The 18,567-nt window shown below is 37.4% G+C and overlaps 1 protein-coding gene across 1 annotated transcript; it reads left to right on the forward strand.

Moving 5' to 3' along the window:
• Positions 1-1,585: 1,585 nt before the first annotated feature.
• On the forward strand, positions 1,586-17,590 carry TMEM212 (transmembrane protein 212). Its single transcript, XM_004038009.3, has 5 exons — positions 1,586-1,779; positions 10,251-10,310; positions 11,792-12,115; positions 14,928-14,972; positions 16,329-17,590. Exons 1-4 carry the CDS (start codon positions 1,621-1,623, stop codon positions 14,967-14,969), a joined length of 585 nt encoding a protein of 194 aa, XP_004038057.2. The 5' UTR covers positions 1,586-1,620; the 3' UTR covers positions 14,970-14,972; positions 16,329-17,590.
• Positions 17,591-18,567: the final 977 nt, after the last annotated feature.

Consider the following 18,567-nt stretch of genomic DNA (forward strand, 5'->3'; position numbering starts at 1 on the left):
ACAGTGTTGAGAGGAGATAAGAAATAGCAGCTGTACCAGAAAGCACGAGTTGGTTTCCTGGATTCTGTATATCCAGGAATGCAACTGCTTCAAAATCTGGGTCAAACTGTGGAATGGCTATTAAAGATAGAAAGGCAGAAAGAAAAAAAGCAGAGAATCAGAGAGAAGCTTCTCTTTCCACCACATATGGGAGGGTCCTTTGGGAGTTTTTACCAAATTGTTCAGGAAGAGTTAAACATGATGTTTTTAAGGTGATGAATTTAAAAAAAACCAACAATGAGTGCACCTTTGTCCCACGATGGAAGGACCCCAAAGGTGGAATATCCCAATTTAACAAGAGTAACTTTCTGAACATCTTTGTTATGCTAAACTCTGGGCTAGGCATTTATGGTTTTAGCTCATTTAATCCTCTCAACCAAATCCATTAGAGATAAACACTAACTTTTATTCCCATTTCGCATATGAAGAAATAGACTTAGAAAAGTTCAGTAACTTGCCCTTACTCAAAGACACAAACCTGGTAGAGAGTGGAACCAGAATCGGATCACGGCTCCATCTGACTCAAAATCGATGTCCTAAACCACTATATTTGCATTCATAAAATTATTTTTCATCCTTTTATTTCAGTAAAAAGGAATAATATATTAATGTTAAATAGGAAAATTATTCAGATGGCTTCAGAAACTGACCTGTGTTTTTAAGATATTTTTTTGAACAGACATCCACATATATCCAATCAGTCAAAATCAAATAACACCATTTTCTCAAATGCATGAAAAAGTAAGAGATGACTTGTAACTGCCTAAATGTACCTAAGTTCAATATCTCAAATTCGAATTATGATTCAAGAATGAATGGGGATCAGCATTTTATTCAACTGATGAATTGCTCCTCAAAGTTTATTTTATTTTATAACTGCATACATTTCCATCATCACACTTTAAATGAAAATTAAATTAATAGTAAAGTAAGGTGAAACTGGTTTAGTGAAAACAATGCAAAACTCCATAATGAAGTTCATGCCCATTTGGGAATGAATCCATATCAAAAATCTTTATCAAAAATAATTGTAGTGGAATTAAACTTTGAAAGGAGGTGAAGGTCTTGCTTTGGGTTGAAATCATTTAAATTAAATATAATGAAAAGTGACCAGGGTGCTTATTTTTACTTTGTTTTGTGGGAAATTGTGCTGGGAATGTGGATCTATTGTACACAAAGGATGTTGGCTTTATGCTGGAACCACTAGGCAGGTTGAGTTGAGAAACAATTAGCTCAGTCAGCAAGCCTTTGAATCTGATTAAGCCAGGAAGTGGTCACTCCCCAGGACAGGGCAGAATGAAGGGAATCAAGGCAGCAATCCAAAGCAAGGGATAATTTTTTTTCTCTCTTTCTCTTAAATAAATTGTTATTAGAATTTATTGTGTCAAATTTATGCCAAGGACTATTTGAGTACATTTCATCTTTGGTAAAACAAATAGAATCTTGTTTCCAAGTAGATCAACAGTTCGTATGTGTCATGGCTACTGTCTCTAAGAAACTTCTATTTACTGAGGCCTGTCATACACTCATGTTTTGGTAACAAAACATCTTTGAGACCAAGGCCTCAAGCCACCGAGGAAAATGAAGGGCCTCTACCAGGCTGCTGGCCGGATTCTTGTTACTCTGGGGATCCTCAGTGTATGCTCTGGAGTTATTGCTTTCTTCCCTGTCTTTTCTTACAAGCCTTGGTTCACAGGATGGAGTGTTCGAATTGCTTGTCCTATCTGGAATGGAGCTTTGGTATGAAAATAGTTTATTAAATATGTTGAGAAAATAAAAGAAGGTGGGAGGGAAAGGGAAAACAGAAGAACATAGCCTTTTAAATTGTTCTAACAATACAAAGAAGTCAAAATTCCACAAAAAATCAGAATCCGCCTTGGAACATTGATTTCTATTAATTGCATTTTAAGAATAAAAATGATCTTAATATTGTTTTATCATGTATACATGTATATTATGTATTTTTAATGACATGCTGCTCAAGAAATTCTTAAAAAGTTATTTTATTTTAATCCTCTTAACTTGATATGCTAAGAAATTAGAATCTTTTGAAATGTGAATTTTGAATTTAGAAAAAAACGTAAACCTTGAAAAGTAATTTTAAAATAGAGAACGAAGTAAAATAATTTTCAAACTAATGCTTTCATTGCAAACACTAAGATGTACATGGCCCCAAAATTTACAAACCCCAAATATTTGTTTTTCCACCTTTCTCTTGCAATCAACTGTTTGAACTGAAAATAACTCAATAATTTTCAATTATTTGAAAATAATTCAAATAATTCAATAATTCAAGATGGACTTCACAATTCACTAGGAGAGTACATGTGCCAAGTACAGCGTATGACACTAAGTAGTACTCCGTGTGTGCTCATTGAATCATTGCACAGATAAAAGATTGGCCCGGTCCCTTAGCTCTCCAACCAAAAAAAATGGGCACATCTAGTCTTGGGAGTAACTGGCTTCCATGCTGGTATGATTTAAGAGAAGTTACAGAGACCCACCTGTCCAACAAATCCTTCTCTCATTGATTCCTGTGACGCCTGACACCACTGGAGACTGGAGAATTCAATATTGAAGCTTTTTGATCTTAAGGAATCTTCTATTAAAATGTAGCCACTCGGCCGGGCACGGTGGCTCACGCCTGTAATCCCAGAACTTTGGGAAGCCAAGGCGGGGCGGATCACGAGGTCAGGAGTTCGAGACCAGCCTGACCAACATGGTGAAACCCCGTCACTACTAAAAATACAAAAATTAGCTAGGCGTGGTGGCATGCACCTGTAATCCCAGCTACTCAGGAGACTGAGGCAGGAGAATCACATGAACCTGGGAGGCAGAGTTTGCAGTGAGCCGAGATCATACCACTGCACTCCAGCCTGGGTGACAGAGCAAGACTCCATCTCAAAACAAACAAAATGTAGCCACTGTTGTGTGAGATAGTATCTTAAATCTTTAAAAAGTTAAAACTTTAACTGAGATACCACCTAAAAACTAGACCTCAGGAAATATAAATTTTAATCTACTTATTAGATAAATATTTATGAATAGCCCCCTATGTCGTTGAGTTACAATGAAGGATCCAACAAGGTCTTCATCTTAAAGGAAATCGGTCTAGTGGGGTTTGATGAATGTGTGCAGATAGATGGAAGCCAGTGGGATTATGGGAGAGTCGATGGAATGAGGAAACCATAGGGTTATGTTTCTCTTTCTCAGTTTTTTTTTTCTTTTTCAATACATTCTTTTGCATCTATCACCCCAATCTTGATCTTCCCTTCTTTTCTCCAACATCTACCTGAAACCACAATTCATTCAAAGAAATACTTGTTTAAGTTCTACTGGAATGCAGAGATGGCGGTTACACTTATTCAAGTGGCTTCCAAACTTTTTTTTGGCGACTCAGAGTCAGAAAAATATTTTAGGTGAGGACCCAGAATGTACATAAATACATCTACATTCTTCTCTCTAGATAAATAGATATCTACATCTATATGTATATACATGTATAGTAGATGTTTATATATCTATAAAACAAAAGTTTTCCAAAATAGTACTTACCCTCTATGTGAAACATATTCTGATATTTTCTATTTCATTTAATTTTTTTAAAAATTCTGATTTCACAAAGTTTAACAATATCATGATTAGAGTTCAACCCTACATTCTTTTGTTACAGCTGTTTGCCTATCCTTTCAGACTGTAACATAATACATTAAACAAATATTGGTGATTTTGATTAAGATTACAGATGATTGAATGTATTGTTCTAGGCCAAACATCTATTTTTACCAGTTAGGCCTAGAGAAATGATATGATGTGTCTCCAGCACATAGTTAATTGGTAACTGTTTGATTTCAGAAGTGGCAGCATCAGGAAATGGAGTCAGAGATAAAGGATTTAGAAAAGTGGACTTGTTTTCAAGTCCTGACTTTGATGTTCTTGGTAGGAGGTCAAAAGCAGGACCCTCAGCCAGCCAGTTCCTCATTCCCTTTATCTGTAAAATGCGGAACTTTACAGATAAAAAGAGCCCACGTGTAAAACTGTCCAACCCTAAGATGCACAGTGAGAATGAACACAATTTAAACAAAGACTGTATAATAAAGAGCTTTGCCAATTTTAAAGCCCTCTTCAAATGCTAGTTAATACTATGCCTTTCATTTGTGCCCTACTCTCTGTTCAAGCCCTTTGTTCTTAATCCTGTGTCACCCGCCTCACTTTCCTATCCTACTCCCTCGTAACCTGCTGAGTTCTCCATCCTGTTACTTCCTGGACTTCATCTCCTAACACTCTTCCCTTAGGTCACTTCTCTCCCATCACATTGGCTCCTTGCAGTTTTCAAACATGCCATGACGTGTTTCTGCCTCAGGGCCTTTGCACTACCTGCCCTCTGCCTAAAGCCTCTTCCTGAACTTGGCTCACTCCCTAGTCTCCTTCAATTCTTGATTAATTCTTTATCAAACATCACTTTTTTACAGAGGTTTGCTCCCATTACACTATTTAAAATTGTAATCCCCTGACCCCAACTGGTGTTCCCAATCTCTGATACCCTGCTCTATTTTTTTCCCATAACACTTACTAGCATATAAGATACTATATAATTTTTCAATTTATTGTTTGTATATTCCCCTCTCCTCTAACAAATGTATATTGTAGAAGGGCAGGGATTGTTTTTTCTATTATGTTTACTGCTGTATCTGAAGAACTTGGAACAAAGGGAATTACATACTCTGTGTTCAATAAATATTGTTCAATAAGTATTGTTGAATGAGTGAATGAATCTCATACCCTCCGTTCTGTTGGTACAGAATTTCTTATACAGTTGAATACCAATTAGGTTGCAAGGACTAAAGGTCAGGGTGGTATTTATATTATACTAGTGCAGGAAAAAATCCTCACGCGAAGGAAAGTAATACAAATGCTCAGTCTTTCAATAATGTCTAAATTTGGACGAACGTTACGTTTTTTTACTAGTGAGTTTCCTACTGAACCACAGTTCTGTCTGATCAGGGTGAACTTCAAACAGTCTCTGACTCATTCCACAACCTCCCTTACCAATCACTTCTTAACTTGCCTCCAAAGTATGTCTTCCTCCAGTGACAAGATTTGTACATTTCAACCATATTAACATTTCCTTTTACAGATGACTCCATATTTCCTTGGGGACTTGTAAGAAAGAGATTTTTGTATATGATACAGTACTTTGAATTTGTTCAAAGCCTTTCATTCAAGACTCTCTAAGTACTTCATACAGATTGGTCCTCAGACTCCCTAGTTCCATTTTGACATTTATATGACAAGCAATTTTCCTAGAATTTTGGAGCTAGGTTATTTAAAAGCATCAGCTGCTAGCAAGTATTCAGTGAGGAGATCATAATACCATAAGGAATGAGTTCTATTAATTCTAGAAAACATGGCTTGTAGATCAAGTTCTGATGAAAAGACGGGAGTGCAATGAGTTTAAACACAGGCCCTGAGGGCTGGACAGCCCAGTGACTTGGCCAATGGCAAGCGCAGCGCTGCACCCAGAGCCCTGCTTAGAGAAGGGAATTTGGGAGAAAGGTCACGCTAGACTTAGTTTTGCAGTCTTCCTCAACGGAAGTTCTGCCCCTTCCTCGACAGTTAGAGAAGAGGCTTGATTACATGACCATGCACGTCTGTTACAGCTTCCACAGTTGCATGTCTTCCAACTGCCTGATGGTGTTAAAGAAAAACCAGAGCTGAACAGTTAGTTAAAGCAATAAAAGCAAATTTCATTCAGGATTATTGCAATAGGGAAAAAGAGACATCAATATAGAACAAGGTTCTAGTCCAAGCACAGCATGAGCAAATGGGAATTTATAGCTGAGAAGCAGCTATAAGGGTAAAAGTCAGTGGATGGAAAATCACTAACAGGAAATATCAGGGGCAAGGGGGATTCTGGCTATACAGACCTACCAGTTTTCTTGCTGAAGACAGGCCAGGGTGATCAGACATCACTGTGGGGATGGGGGAGGAGGAGAAATCTGACTAGTTACAGAGGGTGATCAGATATCGAGACTAGGGGGGGTTCTTGCTAAACTGACTCAGCAGCAGGGTTCTTGTGCTCAAACTGGATTTTACAAGAAAGTACACAGATGGGCCTAGGAGAAGGTTCAGGAACCTGACTAAAGTTTGATCAAGCAAATAATCTATGTCAATGGTCCATTTTTCCACTTAGATATCCTAAGCTGCTTTAAGGCCAACTTGTCTAAAACCAAATTAATCATCTTGTCACCAAAACCATTTTTTTTCTTCTCCAACTTCCCTGTCATTGTCTTGGTAACTCAATTCCAAATACTGGAGTGATTTTGACTCAACCTGTTCCTCTAAACTATCCCTTCTCAAACTGTAACGTGCATACAAATCATTAGCAGATCTTGATGAGATGCAGGTTCTAATTCAGCAGGTCTGGGGTGGGGCCTGAGAGTCTGCATGTCTAATGAGTTCCCAGAGGATGCCCATGCTGCTGGTCCTAGGATCACATTGCAGGCAGCAATGCCTACAGCCTAACACCAGCCTTACTCTAATCAGTTGCCATGTAACTTTAATTTTTCCTACAAGGCATACCCCTATGCATTCCTTCCCTTTCCATCTCACTCTATACCCCCTTACCACTTGCCATCACTTCTCAGATTTTATGCCTAGGTAACTTTGATAGCCAAACTGTGGGAATCTATCCATTAGTGAATTATAAAATCAATCTATTGAGTAGCTAGCAGTATTTACAATAAATGCATAGAATAGAATAGAATAGAATAGAATAGAATAGAATAGAATAGAATAGAATAGAATAGAATAGAATAGAATAGAATAGAACAGAACAGAAGAGAACAGAGTAGAGTGGAGTGGAGTGGAGTGGAGTGGAACGGAATGGAATAGATAATATTAGAATGCACCACATTTTTTATATCTGACCAAAATTTGTATATCTTTTATATGCATCATAATGCATATGATGCATAATGAGGGTTACATATTATTTTGGTCAGATATAAAAATATTTATAACTATGACGTAAAATGTATTCGTTATTGTGGCTAGAGTTGAAAAAATAAATCTGAAGACCAGGGTTCTACAGAGATGTCTAGGCCTCCCTGTATTCCAATCTAGTGTGCACACAACTGGCTCATCTTTCTAAACCCCTTCAGTAGTCAGGCTACAGCTCCTTCAAAAAGCTTTCACGTTGCTTCATTGTCCCTAAACAAAGTTCAGACGAGCTAGCCTGCATCGTGAGGTCCTTCTCACCCTGGTATTACCTGGCTTTCAATCCTGATTTTCTACTCTTCTCTGCCAAGAACTGGCCCTCCTTTCAGTGTGGACTCCTCACTCCCTGCTCCCTAAGCATGGCAGCCACTTCCCCACCTTTGCACATGCTGCTCACACAGCCTGAGCTGCCCTCCCTCTGTCACCTCCCATTGAAATCACATCCATCCTTAAACCCACTTCAGATCCTATTTCTCCATGGTGCCTTTATCATCGATGTTTCTCCTGTAAGTGATACCTTATCTCTGAGCTCTTCTCATGCAGAAAACATTCATCCTTCTTGCCTAGTGTTGTAGCCATTCTCGTGTGTGCATTATTTTTACACCTGAACTGTAAATTCCAGTGACAGTCAGAACCACTATTTGTACAATTACTATTTGGGGATCTTGTTCATCTTATTTATCCTTTCTGTGCCTCATTTTAAAAGTGGGAGGATATCTACATGATAAGGTCATTGTGAGGATTAAATGAGTTAACACATGTGAAGTGTTCAACATATATTAAACACTCACTCAATACATGTTAACATTTATTATTACTTTATCAGCACAGTACCTAGCACATTGCTTGTTTGCAGTAGACTCATAACAGATGCTTGTAAGTGAATAAATTAACCATATTAATATGATACCTCTTAAAGTTTCTATTTCTATTGTGAGGGCTCCCTGCTTCCTTCAATTCATCTACTTCTGGGAACTACGTCCTCTACTTAGGCAATTTAAAGATTTAGTGGGAGGGTTCACAATGATCATGCAATCAAAGTGTTAGCAGCAATTGTTGCAAAACCCAGCTGATATCCCTGGAAGCGCCCAGAAAGCAAGGCAGCAGCATGTCAAGGAGAGCTGAGGGAGGCGAGTGCAGGATGGGGGCCCTCTCTTCTTTCCCCACTCACTGCCAGACACAGCCTCCACTCTCCCCTTCCTCACAACCTGGCCTCCTCTTCAGCCAACTATTCCCCCCTCAGACACTCCCTCTCTCACATTTTCTCTTCCCCTTGACTTGTCCTGCCTACCCTCAAATCTCTTCCTTTTTCATTCTTTTCTCCTCCCTATCTAAAAATATAATTTTCAAGAAGAAATGGAAGAAAGAAAAGGGGAAGTCTGCGCATCTTGGGGAAAATAGCCCTATTCTATCTCCCATGTCTGGCGGGGAGCACCAATAAAGATGGGTGCACTAACCTCTTGAGCCGCCTTTCAATTTGCAGGGTGGATTTAACAAGTTACTGAAGGCATTCATACTCAGCCTACTGCATGAAAGATCTTTTTCAAAGTTTTATGTAAACAAAGCAAAATTCAAGCTGGCGGCTACAAAAATAACAGGCAACTGAAATTCTGCAGCATTTTTCAACTTTTTGAAAGGAAAGAAACAGCTCATGCCAAAGTAGTTAAGGCAACCTGGAATCTCAGCATCTGATAATGTCAGCTATCTACTCAGAGTTAAACCAGCAGAAGGGCGTGAGCCTGTCTCCCTTGCTTATCTGGCTTCAGTGTTTCTCTCTCTGACAGAGGAGTGATGTGTCAATTGAGGGCCATGCCTCCCAAAGCACAGAAAGCCCCAGGCTTACCCCACAGCACCGGTGTTACAGTTGCTCTTAATAATTCTTTTGTTTTCTTGTACTATTTATGCTGGCTCACCCTCCATAGGGTCCCTTGGAAACTTTCCTCTTGCAGAATCAAGCCAGGAACCCCTTTTGACTACAGATGGTTCTGTTTTTATCCATGGGAGTTTTATGGTATGGCGATGCCAAGTCTGGAATTGTAGGCTCAGCTACATGAGAAGTGTGTGTGTGTGTGTGTGTGTGTGCGCGCGCACGCGCGTTTCCCTCTCTCTCAAATTCTCTAAATCCAACATTCAAAATAAAATATGCCAGGAAAATGAAAAAGCTAAGTCTCAAAACAATAAATATGCCACATCCAGCTGCTACAAAAGCAGCATACCACAAAACCATGTGGGTAAAAATGCTGATTTTTTTCCTCCTTAACTTTGTTGATTGTGTACATACAGTCATGCTTATTTCTCTGTCAAAAGCTAACTTGTACTATATTTAGAGCTGTCCATATTCTATATCTTATTTTAGGCACATCTCTTCCTCTTTCTCACTCAACCTCAAAAGAGCCATTAACCAAGAACAAATGATATATGCGGATTAAGAATAAGCTATTTCCAGTCTCAGTGACCACAAAGGTCTCCTCCATCAGATCTGTTGCTGAATCAAAGAGCCAGGAATATTTTTTTTCATTATCCGCTGCTAAATTCTGGTGACACTATTCCCTCTTTTGTTTAACTATTTTCATTCCACACTTTGGGCCTTTTTCCTTCAACAGAGACTATAAAGAAAAACTCTCTTTTGAAAGGCTGGACACCACTGTACCCAGAACAATAAATGCCACATCATGCATTCATTCTAATGATAATCTTTGTTATTTGAGAAAAGGGGATCGTGTATTTGCATCCCACCAGCAGGCTGAGGCTATGGAATCTCAAAAGAAAGCAAATAGCAAAAGAGAAAGTCGCTTCAGGGTTTTGTGACAAGTTTCCATTCTGGTTCCTTCCATTTACAGTTTCATCAGTTTGTGAGAAAGGTGAACAATAGACAATTAATCAAAATAAAATGTATGGCAAGGGTTATAAAGCCAAGCTACTATCGTGGTGACACCTTACAGTAGTGGAGGCGATGATTCTGATGGCAAAGGCAACATAAAGAATCAAAAAATGAACTTGTATGAATCATGTCTTTATGACACTAATGGCTTACTTTCCTCGTCATCACAGTTTTTTTCCACGGATGAGGAGGAAATCAGATCCATAAATCCACTGAGTCATTTTCTGTTCCTTCAAGTTCATGACAAAGTTGTCAAACTGTGAGACAGATTGAACTCTTTCCAGAGGTACCTTCTGTGGTGGATGTTTATTTTTCCATTTTCTTGTCACAGGCCATCACAACTGGTGTGCTTCTACTGTTGGCTTACAGAGAGTGGACCCAGAGGTATCTGGTAAATATACCGATGCCAAGTAGGATGGTAGAGTGGCTTTGAAGGTCAAATCACTATTAAGTTCACGATGGAACATAAAAAATATGATTTCCAATTAGAATTGAATTTGGTCTAATTGATGCCTTACTACAATGGATTTCATAAATAAACTCTGTTTTAAAAGATTTTTTTTTTTTTGAGATGGAGTTTTACTCTGTCTCCCAGGCTGGAGTGCAGTGGCATGATCTCGGCTCACTACAACCTCCACCTCCCAGGTTCAAGTGATTCTCCTGCCTCAGCCTCCCAAGTAGCTGGGACTACAGGTGCACGCCACCATGCCCAGCTAATTTTTGTATTTCTAGTAGAGACAGGGTTTCGCCATGTTGGCCAGGCTGGTCTCAAACTCCTGACCTCAGGTGATCCACCCACATCAGTCTCCCAAAATGCTGGGATTACAGGCATTAGCTACTGCACCCAGCCCTGAATAATTTTTATCTGATCCCCGCTCCAAATATTTTCTACAAGTTCCTGTGATGATTATTGCATTTGGGGAGGACAGAGCCTGTGTTAGTGCTCCTAAATTTCATTTCGAAGAAATGGATCTATAGGCTTCTCTGCTTTTAGTAATATATTTTTAATTCTCAACTCCTTAATCTGGGATCTCCTTCCAATCTTCTTGGTACCTCTCCTTCTAAAAAAGGATGAAAAGTCTATGCTATATTGCATTTCAACTGCATAAAACCAAATAATCCCATGATACAAAAAGACTACATTATCTGATTATAAATTTTATTGCCATGGCTAACACAGGGCTTCTCAAACTTTAATGTACATGTAAGTCAACTAGAGATCTGGTTAAAATGCAGATTCTGATTCAGTAGATCTGGGTGAGGCCTGAGATTCTGCATGTCTGCCAGGCTCCCAGGGGATATCAGTGCTACCGAATGATGGACTACATCCTGAGTAGCTGAGCAGCAAGAACCTTGAGCAGGGATTTTGTTCACTCATCTTTGTTTTTCCCAACCCAGACTAGTTGCTTCCATGTGATGGGAAACACATAAATAAACGTTTGTTGAATTGAACTAATTTAAATTTTGCCCCAGTTGGCTGATATATTATTCTCCTCTGGTGTAGACTAAAAATGAAAGGCAGCAGGAGGGAGAGCATCAGGAAGAATAGCTAATGGGTGCTGGGCTTAATACCTACGTGATAGGTTGATCTGTGCAGCAAATCGCTGTGGCACATGTTAACCTATGTGACAAACCTGCACATCTTGCACATGTATCCCGGTACTTAAAAAGTGAAAAAAAAAAAAAATGAAAATACAAGGGACATTTTTAAGGGAAAATGAAAATATAAAGAGAGAGTCATGATTGATTTCTCCCTCATTTTCCAATAGGAGAGATTCATAGCCAGCATCTCTTTTTTTTTCTTCATATTGCTAAGAAGCTTTTGAAATATTTTGTTCCCAAAGTAACAATTTATTTTTGCTTTATTTTCAGTGGGAAGCTACTTTCACCTTTGTGATTCTGAGCATTATGGGATGTCCACTTCATTTTGCAATAGCCTTGGAATCTGCTCTCCTGGGCCCATATTGCTTCTATTCATTTTCAGGGATTGCAGGGACTAATTACCCTGGCTATGCAGTTACCTTTCCTTATCCACATGCAAAATTCCCATTAGCCTGTGTGGACCCACCACACTACGAAGAGTACCACCTGACACTTCAAGCCCTCGACCTGTGCCTAAGCTTTACCCTACTCTGTACATCCTTGACAGTGTTCATCAAACTTTCCACAAGACTTATCCAGAATGGACACATAAACGTAAGTTTCAACAAAGGGGAAGCAGGTTCTTGTTCCATCTTGTATGCTAAAATGGAAAGTCTGGTATGTGAACAGTTGATCTTTCTCTGTTATTTACCATTGTATCCCATATGCTTTTGATATCCAGGTCTGGCACATAATAGGTACTGAATAATTGTTTTTGAATTAATAAATGGAAATATGTTGACATTATAACTGAAGTTATGGCTGTAGGTAGCACCAGCCAATTTTTATGTCAATCCACAATTTTGAAAATTATTCATAGGAACAAGACAAGGGTGCCCACTCTCATTACTTCTATTCAACACAGTACTGGAAGTCCTAGCCAGAGCAATTAGGCAAGAAAAAGAAATTTTAAAAATCCAAATCAGAAAGAAAGAAGCAAAATTGACTCTGTTTACAGATGACATGACCTTATATATATATACCCTAAAGACTCCATAAAAACAATGTTAGAACTGATAAATTCAGTAAAGCTGCAGGATGCAAGTTCAACATACAAAAATCAGCTGTGTTTCTATACACTAACAACAAACAATCCTACTTACAACATCATCAAAAAGAATAAAATACTTAAGATAAATTTAACCAAGAATGTGAAAGATCTGTATACTAAAAACTATAAAATATTAATGAAAGAAATTGCACACAAATAAATAAAAAGGTATCCCATAATCATAAATCAGGAGAATTAATGTTGTTAAAATGTCCATTCTACCCAAAGCAATCTATAGACTCAGGGCAATTCCTATCAAAAGTTCAATGGCATTTTTCACAGAAATAGAACACATAATCTTAAATGTGCATAGATCTACAAAAGACCACACATAGCCAAAGCAATCTTGAGAAAGAACAAAGCTGGAGACATCACAGTTCCTGATTTTAAACTATATTACAAAGCTATAGCAATCAAAACAGTAAGGCACTAGCATAAAAACAGACAATAGACCAACGGAACAGGACATAGAGCTCAGAAATAAACCCACATGTGGATTTTTGTCCTAAAATAAAATGGCTTTGTTGTTCAAGAAAGAGGGATATTTAGGACAAAACAGAAAGTCTAAGCATGTTGTGAATGCTCTATGTAAGTCATAATAACGTTAGTAAGAAGAAATTTTTTTTAAAAAAGGGGTTGTGTAATTCAGTTGGCTATGATTAAAAAGAAATCATAATAGTCTTTCTAGAGACAGGTCTTTAATATTAAAAAATACACTAATACAAAACTAATTAGTTAAAACAAGATTTTATTACAAATATTGACTTATTTTTAATGCAAGAAGTTTTTAATTTTTAAATTCTATGACCTATCTCTTTGACATTCTTCAGATTGATATCTCAAAAATTCAGCTTTTTCTCTTCGAAAAGGCTTTGGATAATAGCTCTCTCCTTCACCTTTTGATGGCTCCTGTAACTTTTATTAATTATCTAAAGTAGGAAAGGGAATTGCTTTTTAAACAAGCAAATAAAATATCCTTTCAGGCTGGGCATGGTAACTCATACCTGTAATCCTAGCACTTTGGGAGGCTGATACAGGCAGGTCACTTGAGGTCAGGAGTTCAAAACCAGCCTGGCCAGCATGGTGAAACCCCGTCTCTACTAAAAATACACAAAAAAATTAGCCAGGTATTTCCATTTATTAATTAAAAAACAATTATTGAGTACCTATTATGTGCCAGACCTGGATATCAAAAACATAAAGGATACAGTGGTAATCAAGTAGCTTTTTAAAATTTACTTGATTAGAGCTCTTTCATGCAGTTTGGTAGTGAAATATCATTTCCACATGACACATAAAAGCATACAGATATAATAGGCATGCAGAATAAAAGTGCCCATTGGACTGGTAGAATTTAGCTCAGATGTTGTTTAATTCCCATAATCTTAGTAATCTGTGATAAAATTAATTTGGTAAATTTAATCTCAAAACTCTCTCCAGTAATTTAAAATCTTAAAGTCATGTTAAACCCTTGGTTTTTATTTTCACTGGAAATTTGGATTATTAAAAGTTAAAATAGTGGGAGCATAAAATACATTTTTGGTAAAGTTTATGAAACACAAAGATGTTGATTTTGCTTTAAAAAAGGAAAATAGTTTTTTCCTCTAGTTAAAAACTATTTAATGATTGCTTTAAAATGAAGGAAAAAGTATACAAATAAAACTAAATAAAGGGAACAATTAGGCCAGTGCAACAAAAGTTAACTCTGAGCCCTGTGATTACCAAAAAAAATAGTCAATATGGGGGAAGGCTAAAACCAAGTAACCATTAAAAAGCAGAATGTATAATGTAAGGGAATTGTTCCATTTCATAGATTGGTATCATCAGCTTCTTAAAAAATCTTTACTATAGTGAATTGTGAAAATAACCACTTTAAGGACAAAATTCTTAAATTTAAATGCTACAGAATTTAAGAGCTTGTTTGGGTTCATGCAAGACTCACAGCTCACTACTAATCACTAATAAGTATATGCAATCCAAATGCATAGGAGGTTATTCCTAAGAGAACAATCAGCCTAGTAAACTGGATAGGTGACACTGTAAGGGCTGCTTGCCCTGAGAAGAGGACTGCCCAACTCTCCCTATAAAATACCAAATGAACCACCCCAGGTGAAGCAGTTAATATCCTTTATATGCAAGCCATATTGGACTGGCTTTATGATGACTGGGATATCCTCCCAACAAATACACCCATTAGCCAGGTCATGGTAAATTTGGGAGCTAAGTGGACCCCTTTTACATGGGTGCCCCTCCCACAGAATCATAGGACTATTTAAGAAGCCTTATCAAATTTGCTGTCTCTCATAGGTCTCACAGATGCAACTCCCTGCTGGGAACCCAAACCCTTTTTCACCATAAAAGGTAAAATGGTCTGGGGGTAGAAAAGGCCTGGGACCAGAATATAAATGCACACAGATTAATAGAATTATAAAATTTAAGATGTTTAAACAAGCTTTATATAAGGTAGTTGAACTCCTTTACCTAAATGTCTTATTAAAATGGGTACTGCATCTGACTGGGATGTTTCCCCTTTCTAGTACTATGAAGCTGAAGGCATGTAAATCTGCTCTTTTAGGAAATGTTAATTAAACATGCTAAATGGGAACTAGTAAAATCATCTAAGCCCACAAAGTATAGGGTAGTACCTGGAGTGCTAGTCTAGATGAATTAGTCACTGCATAGCCCTTTGTGTGGAGCATTCATCGGGGCTGATGGCAAAAGACTGTGAGTATTTTTCTATAACAACAACTGAACTAGAGAATTTCCACTTGATGGGGCATTTACTGCCTTGTTATAGAATATTAACTGAAGCTACCTCTATGCTAATGGAAATAATGGTGCCCAAAAGAGTTCCATGATAAAATAAAAATGGTTTACATAAAAAAAACCTCACACACATGCAATCAAGTAATATTTGACAAGGGTGTCAGGAATGCAAAATGAGGAATAATAGCCTTTTTAATAAATGGTGTTAGGAAAATTGGATATCTACATGCAAAAGAATGAACTAGGACCCCGATCTTAGGCCAGTCACAGAAATTAACTTAAAATGGATTAAAGATTTAAATGTAAGACTTAAAGCTGTAAAACTACTGAAAGAAAACATAGGGATAAAGCTCCGTTGACATTTGTCTTAGCACTGCTTTTTTTGGATATGACATGAAAAGCACATGCTACCAAAGCAGAAATAAACAGTGGGACTACATCAAACTAAAAAGCTTCTGCACAGCAAAGAAAACAATCAACAAAATGAAAAAGCAGCTTACAGAATGGGAGAAAACATTTTCAAACCATATACACAACAAGGGATTAATATCCAAAATATATAAGGAACTCATACAACTCAATAGCAAGAAATAAATAATCTGATTTTAAAATGGGCAAATGACCTGCGTAGACATTCTTTCAAAGAAGACATACAGGTGGCCAACAGGTACATGAAAAGGTGTTGAGAAGCTCTTTAACATTACAAATTATTAGGGAAATGCAAATCAAACCCACAATGAAATATCACTTCACACCTGTTAAAATGACTATTATCAACAGGGTAAGAGATAACAAGTGTTGGTGAGGACGTGGAGAAAAGGGAATCCTTGTGCACCATTGGTGGGAATATAAATTGGCATAGCCATTATTGAAAACAGCATGGAGGTACTGCCCAAGGTAATTTATAGATTCAATGCCATCTCATCAAGCTACCAATGACTTTCTTCACAGAATTGGAAAAAACTAAAGTTCATATGGAACCAAAAAAGAGCCCGCATACCCAAGACAATCCTAAGCAAAAAGAACAAAGCTGGAGGCATCACACTACCTGACTTCAAACTATTCTACAAGGCTACAGTTACCAAAACAGCATGGTACTGGTACCAAAACAGATATATAGACCAATGGAACAGAACAGAGGCCTCAGAAATAACACCACACATATACAACCATCTGATCTTTGACAAACCTGACAAAAACAAGAAACGGGGAAAGGATTCCCTTTTTAATAAATGCTGCTGGGAAAACTGGTTAGCCATATGTAGAAAGCTGAAACTGGATCCCTTCCTTACACCTTATATAAAAATTAACTCAAGATGGATTAAAGACTTAAATGTAAGACCTAAAACCATAAAAACCCTAGAAGAAAACCTAGGCAATACCATTCAGGACATAGGCATGGGCAAAGACTTCATGACTAAAACACCAAAAGCAATGGCAACAAAAGCCAAAATAGACAAATGGTATCTAATTAAACTAAAGAGCTTCTGCATGGCAAAAGAAACTATCATCAGAGTGAACAGGCAACCTACAGAACGGGAGAAAATTTTTTCAATCTACCCATCTGACAAACAGCTAATATCCAGAATCTACAAAGAACTTAAACAAATTTACAAGAAAAAAACAAACAACCACATCAAAAAGTAGGCAAAGGATATGGACACTTCTCAAAAGAAGACATTTATGAAGCCAACAGACACACATAATCCCAAATCATGCTACTATAAAGACACATGCACACGTATGTTTATTGCAGCACTATTTACAATAGCAAAGACTTGGAACCAACCCAAATATCCATCAATGATAGATTGGATTAAGAAAATGTGGCACATATACACCATGGAATACTACGCAGCCATAAAAAAGGATGAGTTCATGTCCTTTGAAGGGACATAGATGAAGCTGGAAACCATCATTCTCCGCAAACTGTCACAAGGACAGAAAACCAAACACCGCATGTTCTCACTCATAGGAGGGAATTGAACAATGGGAACACTTGGACACAGGGTGGGGAACATCACACACTGGGGCCTTTCAGTGGCTGGGAGGCTGGGGGAGGGATAGCATTAGGAGAAATTCCTAATGTAGATGATGAGTTGATGGGTGTGGCAAACCAACATGGCACATATATACCTATGTAACAAACCTGCACGTTGTGCACATGTACCCTAGAACTTAGAGTATAATAAAAAAAAAAAAAGAAAACAGTGTGGAGGCTCCTCCAAAAATTAAAAATAGAAATACTACATATCCAGCAATGGTACTTCTGGGTATATAACTGAGGAAAACAAAAACATATGCCAAGGCGACATCTGCACTCTCATGTTCACTGCAGTATTATCCACAATAGACAAGACATGGAGACAATCCAAGTGTCCATCCACAGATGAACAGATAAAGAAAATACACACAATGAAATACTACTCAGCCTTAAAAACATGAGGAAATCATGCCATTTGCAACAACATGGATGAAACTTGAGGGGATTATGCTAAGTGAAATAAGTCAGACAGAGAAGGATAAATACTGTATTATCTCACTTATATGTGGAATCTTAAAAAGTTAAACTCATAGAAATAGAGAGTAGTATGGTTGTTGCCAAAGGCTGAGGGGTGAAGGAAATGGAGAAAAATTGGTCAATGGGTACAAATTTTCTGTTATAAGTTGAGTAAGTTCTAGGAATCTAATGTACAGCATGATGACTATTTAACAACAATGTATTGTACACTTGAAATTTGCTAAGAGAGTAGATCTTAAATGTTCTCACCACACACACCACAAAAGGTAAATATGTGAGGTCTCGGATGTGTTAACTGACTCGACTGTGATAAACATTTCACATTTCATATATATACACATAATCATCACAATATACACTTATAATTTATATAACATTATTTGTCAAATATACCTCATTAAAGCTGGAATAAAATAAAATAAAATACATTTTTAACATAAAGTGATAAGAAACACTGAACTTTTTATGAATAATGAATCTGCATCCCTTTACCTGATTCTAAGTTTAAGAGGTCATGAGAATATAGTATTTTTTCCCCTGGGAAGACATATGCTAAGATAAACCAACTTTGAATTTTTGAATTTTATTTTATTTTACTTATTCTTTTTTTTTTTTTTTTTTTTATTTTTTGAGACCGGGTCTCGCTCTGTCACCAAGGCTGGCTGGAGT

The sequence above is a fragment of the Gorilla gorilla genome, chromosome 2 (assembly GCF_029281585.2).
Source record: "Gorilla gorilla gorilla isolate KB3781 chromosome 2, NHGRI_mGorGor1-v2.1_pri, whole genome shotgun sequence".
NCBI lineage: Eukaryota > Metazoa > Chordata > Mammalia > Primates > Hominidae > Gorilla > Gorilla gorilla.

Coding starts and splice junctions, on each gene's coding strand:
- TMEM212 (XM_004038009.3), top strand. CDS start 1,621: ATGAAGGGCCTCTACCAGGCTGCTGGCCGGATTCTTGTTACTCTGGGG. Junction 1,780..10,250: donor CTATCTGGAATGGAGCTTTG/GTATGAAAATAG, acceptor TTCTTGTCACAG/GCCATCACAACTGGTGTGCT. Junction 10,311..11,791: donor AGTGGACCCAGAGGTATCTG/GTAAATATACCG, acceptor CTTTATTTTCAG/TGGGAAGCTACTTTCACCTT.